At 35.7% G+C, this 17,847-nt stretch overlaps 1 protein-coding gene across 1 annotated transcript in view; it reads left to right on the top strand.

Moving 5' to 3' along the window:
• The first annotated feature begins 588 nt into the window (after positions 1–588).
• Positions 589–17,847, top strand: part of DPH5 (diphthamide biosynthesis 5) — a 34,877-nt gene continuing 17,618 nt past the window's right edge. The window contains exons 1-4 of the mRNA XM_044672156.1: positions 589–665; positions 1,281–1,486; positions 6,204–6,328; positions 13,776–13,884. Coding sequence (XP_044528091.1) covers positions 1,352–1,486; positions 6,204–6,328; positions 13,776–13,884 — 369 coding nt within the window. The 5' untranslated portion in view covers positions 589–665; positions 1,281–1,351. The remainder of the gene's footprint in view (positions 666–1,280; positions 1,487–6,203; positions 6,329–13,775; positions 13,885–17,847) is intronic.

Genomic DNA, 17,847 nt, shown 5'->3' with positions numbered 1-17,847 from the left:
CTGAGTCCTGAAACTAAATGATGAGGAACGGGACACTCCCCTTTCTACTCCAGTGAATGAAATTTGAAGATTGAAGGACTCGGGAGTTGGGGTTGGGGAGCGTAGATGAGTCACCTCACCGCCGCAGGAACCTGAAAAGGCCGCTCTGACACCCCAGAGACAGAAAACCGGAGTGAAGGGGAGTCCCCAGGGCAGACCCTCAAGCCCGCCCACGTGGGAGGGAGGCGCCAAGTGCTGGGCACCGCCCCCAGGGGTGAGGAGAACTTCATCGACTTCTGGTCAGAAGTCAAGGATGCTTTTCTAAGCGGAGTACAGCGGCACCTTCGCTCATCCAGATGTAGGATGAGGATTTTAAAGCCATTGGACGGCGGGAGTAACGGAGAACATAGCGAGGGTTGGAAGGGAAGAATTAGGGGAAGAGGAGTTCTTTTGGGATGGACGTTGGACTTGACCTTCTGCCCTCTCCTTTCACGCCTAGTTCTACCTCCATTCACGATCCTCCTCCCCTTCGATGAGTGACGTAAAAGCGCCGCAAAACGGAGGTCGCTTTGCGGCGCCGTAAATCAGAGCTGGGCGTTGTGGGGGGTGGGGCTGTGTCTGAAGTCTTTTCCCCTAAACTCGTCGTCGCCATTCCTGAGGCCCGGTCCTTGCGGATCCCTCAGCGGGTAACCTATTCCCTTCCCCGGGCTATATAGGGAGGAACAGAGCGCCTGGACACTGCCGGGGCAAAGTGGGTGGCGGAAGCGGGGGTGGGGTGCAGGGGTGAGATCCTGGTCGGAGGCCCCAGGTTCGCTGCTGCCCCTCCTCCTTCCTCTCTCCCCCCCGCCGCGCTGTTCCAGCAGAATCTCTGCGTTTCTATTTCCTCCTCCGACATATAAAGGGGGGAGGGTCCAGGATTGTCGCTGGTAAGATAGCAGGGAATGGAGTTAAGAGAAAGAATAAGAGACCATTTATCCCATGACATAAACGTTAACGTTTGTTAAAAACCGGGCCGTGTGCCGCCGAAAGCAAGGCCTATGGATTTAAGTCTGAACACGACCAGAGCGTGTATAGTTCCGGGAACGTACCCTTAGAGCCAAAGGGAACTCTCAAGAATCTTCACTTTATCGGGAAGGATCCCTATAAGCGAGACTCAGAGGGATTATGTAATCCTTTGTCCTGTGCCATACGGGTACTCTGCCACGCTGTCAGAATCTAAACTCAGGGCTTTTCACTTCGAATCCAGCATTGTTAACCCTGCAACCCGTTCATATTAGCTAATATTTTGATTTTGTTCACAGCCGCGTTTTCGAGATCTAGGAGAGGACCTTCATCCACTTCATCACAGCTTCTTCCCACTTCGGTGTTGAAAATGCTTTACCTGATTGGTCTGGGCCTGGGAGATGCTGAGGATATCACTGTAAAAGGACTGGAAATTGTAAAGAAATGTAATCGAGTGTACCTGGACAATTACACCTCAATCTTGTCTGTAGAAAAGGAAAGGCTGGTAGGTTCATAAAATTTTCACCTCTACTCCACCTCTCATTTGTGATTCAACTGCTTCTCACTACATTAAAATGAACACAATTTTAATCTTTGCTACATGGACTTTGTAAAACACATCTTACATTCATTAAAGACTTGAGTAGTATAAGAATAGAAATTACACCGGAGTTTGGGTTTCAGTCCAACAACTTTTACAGTCCTAACAACCTATATAACCCTTGTGACCCACAAAATAAAAAGGTGCTTTATCCTACTGTACAACCCTAATTCTGGGGAGTCTTCAGTTTAAAAAAAGGAAAGAAAAGTTATTCTGAATCCTGGGACAGTCTTTTGTTTTAAGATACTGGCTTAAGAATCTGAGCTGTGTGCTAATGAGGAGCTAACACAGGCTTAATCAGGGGGTTACATATTCAAATAGCAAGCTATAAGGCTTACCCCTTTGAAGTAATCCTTGGAGGGGTACTAATCTCTTTTTCTGTCTGTATTATAGCCAGACAGATCTTACCTATTTAAGCTCATATACTCCACTGGGGTTTAGATCCAAGTCACTTTTGTGCAGTTAGTAAGCACAAGAATAAATTTCCATAGGTTATGTTGCAGTGTACTTTGCAAGAGATTATTAAGTCTTCAGCTACTTATGGTCAACCAGAGAAGTCAAAAAACAGTTTTTGAGTAAGAGTAGGCATAGTGGATGTTCGGGGAGTCTAGATGGGCTTGGAGTCAAAAAGACCTGGGTTTATGATCCATCTCAGATACCTAGTACCTGTGAGATCACAAATATGATCCTCAGTTTCCCCATCTTCTCCATTTCTAGGCCAGCCCCCATTCCACATTACAGGTGCTTCTGCCTTAAGGCTGACTCTTAGGATATTTTGAATCTTTAGCTCACAAGACTATTTCATGAGCATCTCAAACCATGTTTTCTTTATTCCTTGCATCCCTCTCCAGATATCTCCAAATCCTTCGAGCAGTCTTGACTCTTATACCCTACCCTTTCATCCATCTCCTTACCCCCAGCTTCCTTTTAGGTATTGTCTTTGATTTGTAGGGACTGTCTAGGGTGCTGTTATTTGCATCCAGAGCACTTAGCATAAGTACTTAATAAATGCTTTATCTAAAATGGCAGTGATAACTCACAGGCCTTATATGGCTCATATAAAATAATATATGAACTGTACCTTGCAAACTTTAAAGCTATAAATAATTATTTGTAATACAACTATGACATTATTTGAGGAGGGGATACAGATGTTAAGAGGTGGTCTTCTACTTGTGTATCCACTTTCAGATTGGTGTTTTACAAAACCTCAGAAATCTGGATGTGCTGAAGATTCTGAAAGCCTCAGAATTACTTCAGGATCACAGGGTAGAAGCTAAGGACTGCTATACTAGAATTTGACATCTTGAATTGGGGGTATCTGATTTTTTTCTTGCTTCACTAGGACCAAGTCTTAGAGAAAAATGTTAAATAATAGGGAAAATATTGTAAGGAATGTCTATCAGTTAGCAGTAACCAGGAACTAATGAACCATCAGTAAATGAAAAAGCTGCTCAAGAACCAAGCCAATAATTAGTAAACCAACAGTTTCTTGAAACTATTGGTTGAATTGCTGATTTACAGCAAAAAGTTAAAGAGAAGTATTTTTGGAGTTAGTAAGAGATACCACTTGGACCCAGGTCCAGATAACCTATGTACCAGGATACCAAAAAAGCATATGTGATTGTTGAACCACAATCCGTAATGTTTGGGGGGGCTGGGGTGGGGAATCTAAGAGAGTTAGTGAAAGGAGTGAACCTAGGATGATGTAAGGGAGGAATTCTTAAACCATAGGTCTGCCAGAGCAGCCTAATGTAGTATAAAGAGACCAGTTTGTGGAGACAGAAGACTTGAGTTCAATTTTTGGTTCTCCTATTTAATACCTTTGTGACTTGTGCAAGTCTTTTCATTACTGGTTTAGATGATTTGAATTTTCTTATGAAGCTTACCAATGGGTTGTATTTTTTGTAGCACTTCAGTCAAACATTTATTTATAATTTATAATTTATTTATAATATAATAAATTTATAGCATTTATAATGCTAAATCACTTTAAAATATAAAAACATAATCCCTATCTATTTTAAGGGATGTAAAAGGGGAGAGGATATGTAGTCTTTTCTCTCAAGGATGTAATATAAACATGAAAAACCAAGTAACTATAAAAGACAGCAAAAGAGGTGTTATGGAAGGTCAGAAAAGGTAAGTAAAGATTATTCCATAGGCTTATATAGGCACTTAAGATTCACAGCTTTCTTCACAGACCTATGAGAGATCAGTATAAGTGCTTTCACTGTTTTATTTGTGAATAATTGGTCCATAATATATAGCAGTTAAGTGTTAGGATCTGAGATTTGATTTTAAGCTTCTGAAATCCAAGGTCAATGTTATCCTCATTATCTCACAGGGAAAGGAACATTAGAGATGATATTATCTAGTTCTGCCCTCTTTTCAAAGCAAAATAATAAGGTGGGGGTGGGTGGGGTGGGGGGTTGTTGCCCAAACTTACATAGGGTACATAACCATAATTCTAGGTCCCAAAGCTCTTTATTCACGGAATATGCTCTTCTACACCTTACTTCCTCAGAGATGAATGAAATCTAGAAAGGGCACAATCATGGCTTTGAATAATGCAACTAGCTTACTTATTTTTATGGCACCCCACTGACTTCTAGATATGTGTCATCACCATTAGAAAACATTGAACGGATTTTTAGAAACACTTAAGTATGGGGATAGATAAAAAGAAAGTTTATCATCTAGTAGAGATAAGCCATTTTTATGAATTTAATAAAAGCTTATTTAATAAAATGTAAGTATATATAAGAAGTTCAGGGCATAGAGCAATCAGACAAAAGATGTCATTGACCTGAAGACATAAGGGAAGGCTTGATGAAGGTATTTGGGTTGTATCCTTAAGATGGATAGGATGTCAATTTATGGAGATTTTCTGTTAGTTTAGTTCATTAGCCAATACTCTAGATTTCCCTACCTCCTTGACCCTTTGATACTTTCAAATTATGATTGTAATTTCTTTAATAGTTGTATTTCTTCTGTTTGTACTTTCTTCCATGGCAGTCACAGTGATTGTCAAGGCTTCGAGTGCTTGCCTTTATGCAGATGACTACTAAGTCTTTAGTTTTAATCACTCTTCTTGAGTTCCAAATCCATATTTACTATCTGTAATATCGCTCCACCTGTAGGCCCTACAGACATCTGAAAATCTGAATTTATCTTTCAACTCAAGATTTTTTTAATGCATCTTCAATACATAAAACACTGTGTATACAAAGTTGTTTTATTTGTTTTTAAGACAATCTGTCTCTGAAGCTTGTTTCATTCAGAAAAAGGAGGTGGGAGGGAGGGAATAAGACATATACTTATTTGAGTACAATATGAAGCACGCAAAGATAGGAGCAAAGGAAATTTTTTAAAATGCTTCAGGCAAGGAATCATTATAGTAATACTATCATGTGGCTTACTGTATTTTTACTTTTGGAATTATCTATATGTGTGTGGTATGCACATTATTTGTATCACCAGTGTCTTGTGCTTAATAGATCTCTAGTAAATTCTTGTTTATTGATTGTCAGCAAATTAATTGAACTATCTAGGCCTCAGTTTTATTACAAAATCCAAGATTAGTGAAAATAGAACTGGACCTAGAATTACTAGACCTAGACCTAGATTTGTAGTCAAGTTTAAACTTTGTAATAACTGTCTCTTTGGCTTGTAGTTTAAACAACAAGTGTTGTAAGAAAGAACTGAGTTAATATAATTAAAATCTCTTAAATTCAAGAAAGTAGTTTTATTGTTATACTAGAATCACTAGTTACCTTAACATTGAAAGAACAGTAGGTCATAAAATTCATGATCTCCTAAAATGGGGACATGGATATTGTTGCACACTAGTGCGAATATCTAGAATTGTTAAGCCCCTTCGTTTTGAGATTTACCTAGGTACTACTCATATTGAGGTCCCTGGAGTTGAATTCTGATTGATTAATAAGCAGAGTTTCTGTGGAGTACATTTATATGTCTGGGATTATTTTCTCTTTTCTGATGTGTTCTAGTTTTGTGGTCCTTTGAGACAAAAACTACAGAAGGTAGTTTTAAACTATACTTTTCTGGGACATACTTTAAAGAGTTGGATTTAGTATGGGTTTATGTTGCTTGTTGATAATATTGGTCCTTCTAAGCTCCTAGAGTTGGTATTTGGTGGACATGGTAAATAAAACCAAAAAATATGTTTGTGCCAACTCTTTAATAATACTACTATTCTTCGATAACATTACAAAATACATCTCACATATCAGGATTATCTCTACTAGTTTTTCCCTGTTCTGCTTCATCTAGAAGAAACATATTCAGGGATACATTTAAAATTCAAAGAAAGCATCAGATGTTAAAAGGTCTGCTTTCCCTTGGGATATTAAGATAGGCCTAAAGACAGAGTTTAATTGCAACATGATATAGAGCACCAGCTCATTGTGTAGTTTTATACCCTGATCTGTGTTGGATGATTGCCAAGATTTTTACCAGCAGAAGACAAAGATCAATGTCTGTAGATCTGTTTTATTTTTCCTATAGGGAGGTGGGTGAAGGGACAGAAAATGTTTTTTGTTGTTTTAAATGGTAACTAGTGCTGCCTCATGGTTGGTATTTTATTTAAATTTTCTAGGAGCAGTTTTATGGAAGACCATTGATTGTTGCTGACAGACAGACAGTGGAACAAGAAGCAGAACAGATTATAAAAGATGCTGATGTCAGTGATATTGCCTTTCTTGTTGTTGGAGATCCCTTTGGGTAAGACAGGGCAAATGTATATATTCCTTTGTAAAAGAAAAATATTTTAAGCACCATTAACTAAATTATGGTCTTTGCCAATCAGAAATATTCATTTACAAATACCCACTTCTTAATATTAACTTTTTTAAAAATCAAAGCGTAATTGGAATAATTTATCTTTAAAAATCCCCTGCTTTGCCAAGTTGGATATATACAGAATTTACTTTTTAATTTTGTTTTAAGTTTTACTTTGTATTTCTCTTATGCAGACTCAAAAAACAATTGCAGGTGCTCAATAAAGCACACATATAAGAACATACATTCATCCCACAGCTGTTAGGCATTAGGCTTTAAAATGTATATTTGACTGAGGTATCCTTTTAAAAGATCACTTTGCTAACCTAAGGGATCACTGAATGACTTATCTATTTCATGAAGATATTATAGATTATTACATAATCAAAAGTTATGCCATCATTTGCTAGAGATAATTGCATCATTACCGCTTATTTTTCTTTTAAAAAAAGGATCTATTTCACTTTTTCTATGTATCATAGATTGAATATCATTTCATTATATTTTCTGTTTTCAATTGTGCACATTTGGAAGCTGCTAAGATTCTTGAATCATTTTGTTTACTAAGCTGCTGATTTCAATGTCTTATATCCATTGGGAGCTATGGCATTCCCTATTACCAGAAAGATGTACTTATGTCTGTCCAGTCAAGCATCATCAATCTCCCATGTCAAGCCATACAGAAGCATTCTTTGTCTCCAGCTGGTGACCCACAATTGTGTCACAGCTTTAAGGAGCATAAGGACAATTAAATCACTATGAGCCCACCACCAAGGATGATTTTCAAAAGGAAAGGACTTACATGTGCATGTGTCTATCAAAAAGAGTAATTTACATTAATATAAGTCACAAGGGAAGGTCTATCGTTATACTTGAACTTGGCTGTAAATAATCATGGACAACCTTAGAGTTTTGATTGACCTTTGACATTTATGGCCGGTAAAATTCCAAGTTTTACCCAGATATACAGTATCTTCTTTTAAAGTTAGGCATAAATTTGAAAGCCAATGGGAAAGGCAAGGAGTACATATAAAAATTAATGTTGAGTTAATATATTTATATAGAATTTCAAGATTTATAAAGTACTTTACAAATATTATTTCATTGGATCCTGAAAACAATTCTTGGAGGAAGTTGTTAACATCCCCATTTTACTGATCAGGAAACTAAAATAGTTTGTGATTTCCCAGGGTCACACAGCTACTAAGTGTTTGAAGCCAGATTTGAATTTAAGGTCTTTCTGACTCCAAGTGCAGAAACAAATCATGGTTTTTTAGGATGCAACCATACTACAGGAGCAATGCAGTGAGAGTTACAAAGTCTTATATTCAGAAGAATGATGAGTCTTTCCACCTGAGAACCTAGGGTAATTTTATGAAGGAGATGATATTTAAGTGGAGCCTTAAAGCGCTCTACAAAGAAATTAGAAAGCTGGAAGGCTAGAGAAGATCTTTCACTTGCAAAAATATTCCTTTTTCTCTCTGAACCCCATGCCTTCAACATATATTTATTTGTTTTTCATGTCTAAATGTTTTCCTGGATTTCATGCTTATGCATGTCCACAAGCAAACTGGCAAGATAATATGGCATATGTTGAGGAAATAGCAGATAGTTTATAATTTGGCCAGTGTTTAGAGTGAAGTTTAGAGAGAAGTAATGATAAGGCTAGAAAAGTAAGGTAGGGAAAAATCATGAAGAGCCTTTTGATATGATCCCTTGAAATTTTGGTACTTTGAGCCAATTGATTGGTTTATGATTTATTTACTAGGTAATAGGGAGCCATTGAGGACTTTTGAGCTAGAGGGTATCATGATAAGATCAGTATTTGGGCGTGGGGCTAGCAACCCCACCCTGTAAAAACTACATCTGCTAAAGAAACTGCAACCTAAAGTAGGGGCAGCTGGGCTAGCTCAGAGGATTGAGAGTCAGGCCTAGAGACAAAAGGTCCTAGGTTCAAGTCCGGGCTCAGACACTTCCCAGCTGGGTGACCCTGAGCGACTGTGTGTCCCATTGCCTACTGGTTGTGGCCCTATGCTCCTTGAATGGAGTCCCAGGATAAAAAAAAAAAATCAGTAATGTGTAAGAGGGATTGGATTAAAGTGGGAAAAGACAGGAAAATTTAATTAGAAGTTTGTTGAAGTAGCCCAGGTAAGTACTAAGGAGGGGCTCTGTTAATTTGATGCCAATAGGAATGGAAAAATGGGAGAAATGATTAAGAGTTCTTGGAAATATAAAAACAAGATTTGTCCGTTGATTGGGTAGTGAAATAAGAGAGTAAAGATACTAAGCTGTGATTTAATTAATAGAGGGGAACTCTTCTCTTGAGGGAACATGGCTGTATGAGAAAACCTCATCAACATCAAGTCAGAGAAAGTTTCCCAGATCACTGATGTGTAAAGTGGCTTGCGCAATATCACACAGAGGGGATATATTGGAAACTCTACTGGGAACCCAGTTTTGCAGTCTTTAAGACTAACTCCCAGGCTTTCAGTTAGAGTGACTGGAACTGTTGATTTGCCATAGTAAAAATAAGGTGAGAAGAAAGAATAAGTTTTAAGGGGAAAATAATGAAGTATCTAATGCTATTCTTGTGAGGATTAAAATGAGATAATATGTATAGTATATATAAACTATAAAATGATATGCAAATGTTGGTTATTACTTTTAACTCTAATTTTGAGAGTCAGCAAAGAGAGTAATGGGCAATAACTGAAGCTTGAACATAGTAAATATTAATGAGCCTGGGTATCTAATGGTGTGTGGTGCATAGCCTGGAAGCAGGAAGACCTGATATCAAATCCAACCTCAGATACTTACTAGCTATGTGACCTTGGGCAAGTCATTTGACCCTGCTTGTCTCAGTTTCCTCGTCTTTAAAAAAGAGCTGAAGAAGGAAATAACAAAACACTAGTATCTCTGCCAAGAAAACCCCAAAAGGGGTCTCACAGAGTCAGATGTAGTGAAAATAATTTAACAATAATTGAAGACACTCATCATTAAAGTACAAAGTCTTAACCCAGATTAAGGAGATGGAACAGAACAAGAATTTTCAGAGGCAAGAGAAGTAGAAAGTATAGTTCACAAAAGCTAAAGATAATTTCATTAAACTGGTAATAACTTTTCAGTGCAGCTAAAAAGAAGGTTAAGAACTAGGAAGCTATTTGAAGTAATAATGAGATGTTGGTGCTACTATATTCTTTGATTCTGACCAGATTATTATTAGCTCTAGGCTTTATGACAAAAATTTCTTTCTACCTTTGTGCAATGTGGGTTCATACCACTCATGCTGGAAAAGATCTTGGATGTTGTTTTGGTCTATTGCTTCATTTTATAGGTGAGGAATTTGAGCATAGAATGCTGAAGTACCTTTTATCAGTGTTTTTTTTTTTCCTGATTGATAATTTTAAAGCTCAAAGCTAGAATTATATAATATAGAACTATAGAAATGGAAGGAATTCAGTGGCCATCTAGTCAAACCCCTACCTAAAAGAAATCTCTTCCTCCTACCCCCCTCCCTATTACGATAAAAAATAATAAAGGCTGATATAATAATATAAATTAGTATTTTAATTAAAGCCATGCTGATAGATAAGTCATTAGACCATGCGCTTGTAAGAATTCAAAACTGCCGCCTAGCCATAATTACCTCCCCTCTCATCTTGCGCCCAGTAGCTAAAGAGGAGAGCTAAAGAGCTAAAAAAAAAAGGATTTACTTTCAGATTTCCTCACATTTTTAAACTGTTCTCTGCGTGGTGACGCAGACATCCCCACGCCCAAAGAACCAGAACCGGAAACCCATTGGACCCCGGGAAATGTAGTTTGATAGTTCCCACGTGTCCATAGAAAATATATATACTTTTAGATGGCATCTCCTAAATTTCACTTTTACATCCCTTACAATATACCCAGCAAGTAGTTAGTTATCCAGTCTGCTTGAAGGCCACCAATTAGAGAAACCACTACTTCATAAAGCAGCCAACTAAACTTTGAATAGCTTTTATTTAAGAAAAATTTGTTTCTATCGTTTGTTTTTAAATCACCACTTCCCAATATGTTATTCTTCCCCCCTTTACTATCAAACTTCAGTCTAACAAAGAATTAAAAGGAAGGAAATAAAATCCAGGTCAACCTAGCTAACTACTCTTATCAGTAGTCATTATCAATTCCATACCCATGGTCACCTGCTTGCAAAGACCAGAGTGAACTGCATTTTCTATCATCTCCAGGTCTATCCTTGGTCATTATAATTATGCAGTATTCTGTATGGGTTTTGTGTGCTTGGTATTTACTTTGCTATGGTCACTGTGTATCTAGTTTTCCTGGTTCTACTTCCTTTACTAGGCATCAGTTTGATTTTCTATTCTTCTCTAAAGTCTTCATATTCATATTCATCATTTCTAATGGCATAGTAAAATTCCATTATATTTATGTACTGCAATTTATTTAGATATATTATAATTGGTAGACATTGGTTCTACTTCCTATTTTTTGCTACCAAAAAAAGTGCTGCTTTGAATATTTTGGAGAATGCTAAAGATTTCTTTCTTTGGGTTCTCCAGACCAGAATATGGAAGTTAAAGTAGCTTTCTTAGCATATTTCCAAATTGATTTACAAAGGGATTGGACTACCTCACAACTTTATCTGTAGGTTATTAATGTGCCTGTATTTCCACTACCCTTCCAACATTAACTATTTCCATATTAGGTAATTTTTGTCAGTTTGCTGGATCTGAAGTGAAATCCCAACTGTTTGGATCTGAATTTTTATCTTTGTAATTTGGAGCAACTTTCATGTGGTTATTGATAATATTATCAAATCAAAATTTTGCCATTTTGTAACTTTTACCCATTGCTTATAGCTCTTCCCAAACAGACTAAGTCTAATACTTCTTCTTCTACTATATCCCTTTAAATAATTGAAGATAGCTATCAAATCTCTCCCTCATTCTTCTCTTCTCCAGCCTAAATATCCTCAGTTATTTCAACCAACCCTTAGATTTCTTAGATCTGAGTTGAAGCCCTTCATTCTCTTAATGGTTGTCATTCTCTAAATTTTGCAGCTTAACAGTCTCCTCCTGAACTCTGTCACCCAGAACCATACACTTAGTACTCCACAAGTGGTCTAATCAGAATAGAGGACAGAGGAGCTGTCACCTATGTATTCCTGGAAGCTCTAGCTTTCAAAGCAGAATTTCAAAATCATAGTCTTTTAATTGTAAAAGAACTTAGATATTTAGTTGAACTTGTCTGCAACTGAATTAAAAATCTCAGAAAAGCAATTACCTTTCCTCTTGAAGACCTGACTCTCAGGCTAGTTTATACAGCTTTTGGATAACTGTAATTGTTAAGATACATCTTCTTCTCCTAATTTTCCTTTCTGCAATTTCTGTTACTCCTCATTCTGCCCTCTAGGCTAAAGCAACCCAAGTCTTATCACTTGTCCTCAAAGTAGAAGTGAAATAAGAGCATATTATCCCTCTTTTTAAAAATCCATCTCAGGTAATAGACTCTTCCTTGTTCTTCTTGCTCCTTTTCTTTTTAGTTGTCCTTAATGTTTTCTCCAACTTCACCATACTTTGGGGGCAATATTCTTAACAAATCTACAAGTACTCTTTTGTATCAATTTTATCATATTCCCCTCCTTCCATTTCTAGTATGGTCCTTTAAATTTGAAGTCCTAAGTGAACTCTCCTTGCTGGCAAATAAAAGATACTGTCCCATTTTTTCTCTTATCTATCTATATTTTTATTCTGTTGCAAAATGTTATGTTTGACAGCCTCCCACCACTTTTGACCCATCTTCCCTTTTACTATTACAATTTTTTAATTTTTCTGAACTTTTAAAAAATCTACTCTCATGGTATCTTAAAGTACATGTCTGATTATGCCATGATATCCCTTCTTTCTCTCTTGTAAATGATAGGCAGACTCTACATTCTCCTTAAATTATACCCTCACCATCCCCATACTGAAGCAGGCAGTCTCTTTAGTCCTTTGAAGGGGTGAAGTGATAATAGCTAACAGAAATCAAAATGATATATGTCCAAAGATTATTTACATCTTTTTTATAGAGTATTTTAACCTAATTATTCCTTAGCTCAAAAATTAAGACTCAACATCATTCCCAATTTTCAGTTTTTTCTTCACATTTTTACTAGTTTCTTTAAGTAATCACTATATATTAGCAAGTCATTATTAAATCTTTATTGTTTGATGCCCATTCAGTAATGCCAGCTGATAATTTTAAATAACCTTTGAATAAAGACAACATAATTGTTTAAACCAATTTTACAGCACCTTTATTTTCTTTATTGCTTGGCTACTTTAAAATCTCCTATAAGCCATTTGTTTTACTTCACACTATGAAATAATGAAATTCTGCTGCTCATGCTGAAATAGTTCCTTACAAATAGCTTGGGTGTAATTTTGAAACTTAAGCCAAATCAAGCTACTTGCCAGTTGCTTTTTCAGATTAATTTTTGTTTTATGTATGTAATTAAACAGTCTTCCCTAGTGAGTATCTGTTCATCTGTCTCCACCTGCCTCATGGGGTGAAAGCTCTTGATCTTTCTACTTAGTATGCATTGACCAGTTGACAGATCCTGCTTATTTGTATATGGTTGCTTATACATGCTAATGTTGCTTTCTTCAGGAGGTCCTAGAGTTCTCATCTATTGAAAAATAAAAGGCTTGTTTTATAAATTCAATTCTAGATTAATGTTTTTCATTTCACAATTCCACATATCACCTTTATTCATTTCCCTTGGTTGTAACTACAGGTGTAGCTTTAAAAAAACAAAACAAAATAGGAGATGGCTGGCAGAACATACAGTGAGGAAAATATTACATAAAAAATAAGTAGTAATTTTTAACTATTATAGTGAAAACTAGCTGTAAACACTGTCAAAGTTTTTTAAATATCAAATTTAAGTATATAAATCTTAAGTCTAATAAAGAGCACAACCTATAAGAATGTTCCCTGTATTTTGTATGTTGGGAGATCTTAATAGAAGAATCCTCATCCTTTAATTGTGTTTAGAAGCTGATTTTTGTTGTGCAACAGATGTCTTTTTGCAGGTGTCTGTTGCAAAACAAAAGACTAGTGAAACTTTCCTCTTTTAAATAGCTGCCAAAAAGCAGTAATTCTATTTCAGTTTCAACTCTCCAAAAAGGCAATTTGGGATAGTAAAGTGCATGTGTCTGCTTGTATTTTTGATCTTTGTAGATGAATAATAAAAATTTCTGCTGTTTACCTAACCGATTGGAGAAAGTTGCTACCAAGTCAGCCTATTTGATAACATTTCTCATGGTTTGTTGTTGTTTTCTAAACATGTAGTCTTGATTATTCTAACCTGGCTGATGCTTAAATACATACTCCTTTCTTCCCACAGGGCCACAACACACAGTGATCTTATTCTGAGAGCAGTAAAGATGGGGGTCCCATACCGAATTATTCATAATGCTTCCATCTTGAGTGCTGTTGGCTGCTGTGGGTTGCAGGTAATGATATATAGACTATTTTAAAATTAGTGGCATTTCAAATTTCTTAACCATACTCATTTTCAAATTGCTATTTATTTTTTTTTTTGGAAAAGACTATGAATACATAACTGAATATAAACTCTTTATAAAGTTTTGTGTGATTTTCCCCCCTAAATCTTGGGGGCTGTTTTGTTTTTTTATAATCCATATGTAATTTCTTTGACTTAAGAATTTCTTGGTAAGAAAACTTTGTTCGTGGTCATTATTAACTTTTCTGCAGTTAAATCTTCATTGCCTAGAAGCACTGGGATTTTAAGTGAATTGCTCAGGGTTACATCCCAAATATGTCAGACTTGGGACTTAAACCCAGGTCTTCCCTACCCTGAGCCAGAGATCTATTATCACATTGCCAAGTACAAGGAAATTTCAAATACATGATTTATTATTGATTTTAAAAACTTAATATGGTATTTATTCCAGGTGCAGATTGAGATCAGATATTAGCCATTTAGCTGTGCACAGAGGGAATCTCTAAATATAGACTGAACCCAAATCCAAGCCTACTATCCTATAAATGTTTGATTTTATATTTATTCCTCATTCTGCAAAGAAATATGTTATGTACAAAACAATTAGCACAAACCTTTGTAACAGTAAAAAACCCTTTTCTTTTTCAGCAGAAAATTCAACACATACTTATCATATAACTGATCAATAATGGCATTGTGCCAAATGTTGAGGTTTAATAAATCTCAAATTAGTGAACTCAAGGTCAAATCAGAGAATAGTTAGAAGTGTGGTTAACTCAAAAAAAAAAAACATTAAACGTCCAACTGTTAGGCAATTAGGATACAAAAATAATCAATTCTTTGCCTTCAAGGAATTTAACATTCTACTGAAATTTTCAGTAATATTTCTATGAGACTCATTTAGAAATAGTGTGCCCAATTAAAAGAAATAAGGAAAAGATATAGTGTGAAAAAATGAAAGCTGATATACTAAAACCTGGGTTTTTTATCTTAATATTTATATTCCTAACTAGTCGCTATTGTCATTTATTTTGCTTTTTTAATGTTAAGCTTAAATTTTTGACACCATTGGACACTGCCAGAGCTTTCATCACACTGTATAAAATTTCTTTCTCCGTTTCTTCAAACTGTTTTGCGAGATCTGAGCCTAGGGTGAACCTATTCTTTGACCTATTACCCATTAGGTGTGATTGATAGATATTTGTGTGTATGTACATATTTTTATCTTAAAATGGATTGAGTGATTTGAGAGAAAATTTACCATGAAAAAGGTCTTTAATTTCCTTAATTATGGAATTTCTTGTATAGAGAGTAAACCATGAAGTTTCTTTCCACCTTGGTTTTAGATAATAGAAGTTCTTGCTAGTTGGGTAAAACAACAGGAAGTGCCTTGTTAGGTTCTTATGTTCACTATCTCATTTCAAGAAAGTGCCTTTTGCTACTAAACTATTAATGTTACTGTATATTTCTGTGAGGGCAAAATCTGAGGCATTCTAGAATGTAAATCATACTTAGGAACTTTCCATTTTAATATTTTCAGATCAAACATAAATCATTATATGGTTATTGTTTTGTGGCACAGTGGAAAAGGCTCGTGATTTGAAATTTGAAGCCTTGGGTCCAAATGGAAATCTGTCAGTTAGTGTCTTAACTTTAAGAAGTCATTTCCCTTCTCTTGGCTTTAATTACATCTTATGTAAAATAAGGAGATTGGGCTGAATGACCTTTTTAAGGGCCATCACAGCTCTAAATCTGTCATTCTATAATCTCATTAGATTATTAACTTAAATTGGTTTGTCGTTTTCTTCATTTTTTGAGTTAGGATCTATCAAATATGAATCTTTAAATAAGCCTGAAATTTCTTAAATCTCATTATGAAAAATGTGTTTATTCTATAGACTACTGGAGCTTTTAACACAATAAAATCACAAATGCATTAGAATTTAGTTACCAAAATTAAGTTTTGCTTAATAGACTGTTAAATAACATTTTTTTGCCTAGATATGATCAACTGCTCAGTTTTTTTAAAAAGGGAAGTGGGCACTACATAACAGTTTTTTAAAAGTCTTTCTCATACCCATGTTGGGAAAAAAATTTTCAAGCATGAATGCTGTATTTACTGTGTAACAGGCATATGGCACATCATCTTTTCAGCCATTACTTGTCAACATTCAGATTGAGTGATATTATGTGATCCAGAGTATCATTAGCTCAGAAAGGGACAAAGATGTATATATATGAATCTTCTTCCTAACTGTTATATAACATTCATTTTCCCTTTTTTTTTATTACTTACATTTACAAGATGCCAAGAACAATACAATACCACTGAGCACTTTTTATATAAAAAATTGCTCTTATAATTTTAATAATGAAAGATAAACTCATTTTCCCCAATGTAACAAAGAGGAGCATGGGCATAGATTGTCCAGTATTTCAGCGATATCATTGTACTCCAAAATAATTTATGTTCAGTTGTTTAAGTACATTTTATTACTAGTATTCCATAGTATAAGGGTATGCTTTCATAAAATAAAATTCCTTATAAAATCCTTTTTCCTGTTGACATCCTCCATTACTATAACTTTTTAAGGGGGGGAGGGGTAATGTTCTAAGTAATACAGGTCAGAATGACATAGTTGATTGACATGGTAAGGGGTAGCTAAGTAGCTTAGTGGATAGAGAGGTGGGCCTAGAGATGGGAGATCTTGGGTTCAAAGTTGGCCTCAGAAACTTCCTAACTTCGTGACTCTGGGCAAGCGATTTAACCTCAGTTGCCTAGCCCTAACCACTCTTCTGCTTTGGAACTGATACTTAGTATCAATTCTAGGACAGGAAGCAAGGATTCTTTAAAAAAGAAAGATAGTATGATATAGACAATTTATTATTTTATTAAGTGCCTATTATGTGCCAGGTACTGTGCTAAGTGCAAAGGAAACAGAGAAGAAAAAGGCAGGCAGTTTCTGCCCTCTTACAATTTAATGAGTGGATACGGTACAGAAAAGGAAATTGAAAACAGTGGAAAAGAATTGGGCCTCTAGAAGTTACTGAGTGCCTTAAGTTCCTGGAGTTGAAACCAAGCAGAGCAGCTGATGAGAAATGAGTAAGCTGGAAATTTCCTAGTCTTTTATAAGAGTAAGCTTTGGGAGGAGTCTATTGGCTCCTCCTCTTTTCCGGCCTCTTCTAGTCTGAGGGGAGAGGCAACTGATGTTGAGAAAGTTCTGAGTATTAAAGCTATAACCCTCTCCATGATAAGATTTCAGGTTGAAAGTAACGAATTTGGACTTGTAAAGCCCAAATAGAAAAGTCAGATAGTCCCTGTTCTCAAGGAGCTCTTTGAGTTCTTCGAAGCCTAAAACTTCTTACAATATCATGCGGCAGGACATAGGCATATAGAATCTGATCACTTTTTATCAGTATCAATATGAATTAGCCTTTTATATCTAATTATGTGGATATAAGAAAATAACACCTAAGAATGTTTTGTGATAGTTTTGTACTTTCTCCGTTGTGGAGGAGGCTTTAAGATATTTTTCAAATATCTGAAATAATAAAATCAACAAAACAGTTAATGAATTAAAGTAGCAATTTGTTTTTGAATAAAATGCATTATCACCCTTGTGGCTAACATTTCAAGGAAATCTAATTGCTCAATATTAGAAAATGCTTCCACTTTCCATTTTTGCTGTTGTTGCATGAGTGACTGAGTATTATCACATGTTGCATTGTTTTATTATAGTTTCATATTGAAGAAATGTGTATAAAACTTTTTAAATTAACATTTCCTTTTTATCCTTCTCTAGCACCATTTCTAAATTCTTAAGTTACCCTTTTTGTTCTAGGAAACATTTAGCTTTTCACTTGCTTTTGTTGGTTTTTTAGGGCCCAGCATTACCTAATACATAAAAATAGAAAGCCTGGTACCTAAGCTACAAAGAATTTCAGAAACTAG

The sequence above is a fragment of the Gracilinanus agilis genome, chromosome 4, assembly GCF_016433145.1.
Source record: "Gracilinanus agilis isolate LMUSP501 chromosome 4, AgileGrace, whole genome shotgun sequence".
Classification (NCBI taxonomy): Eukaryota; Metazoa; Chordata; class Mammalia; order Didelphimorphia; family Didelphidae; genus Gracilinanus; species Gracilinanus agilis.
Note: the sequence above shows the minus strand (reverse complement) of the source record. Positions and strands in the feature narration are given on the sequence as shown.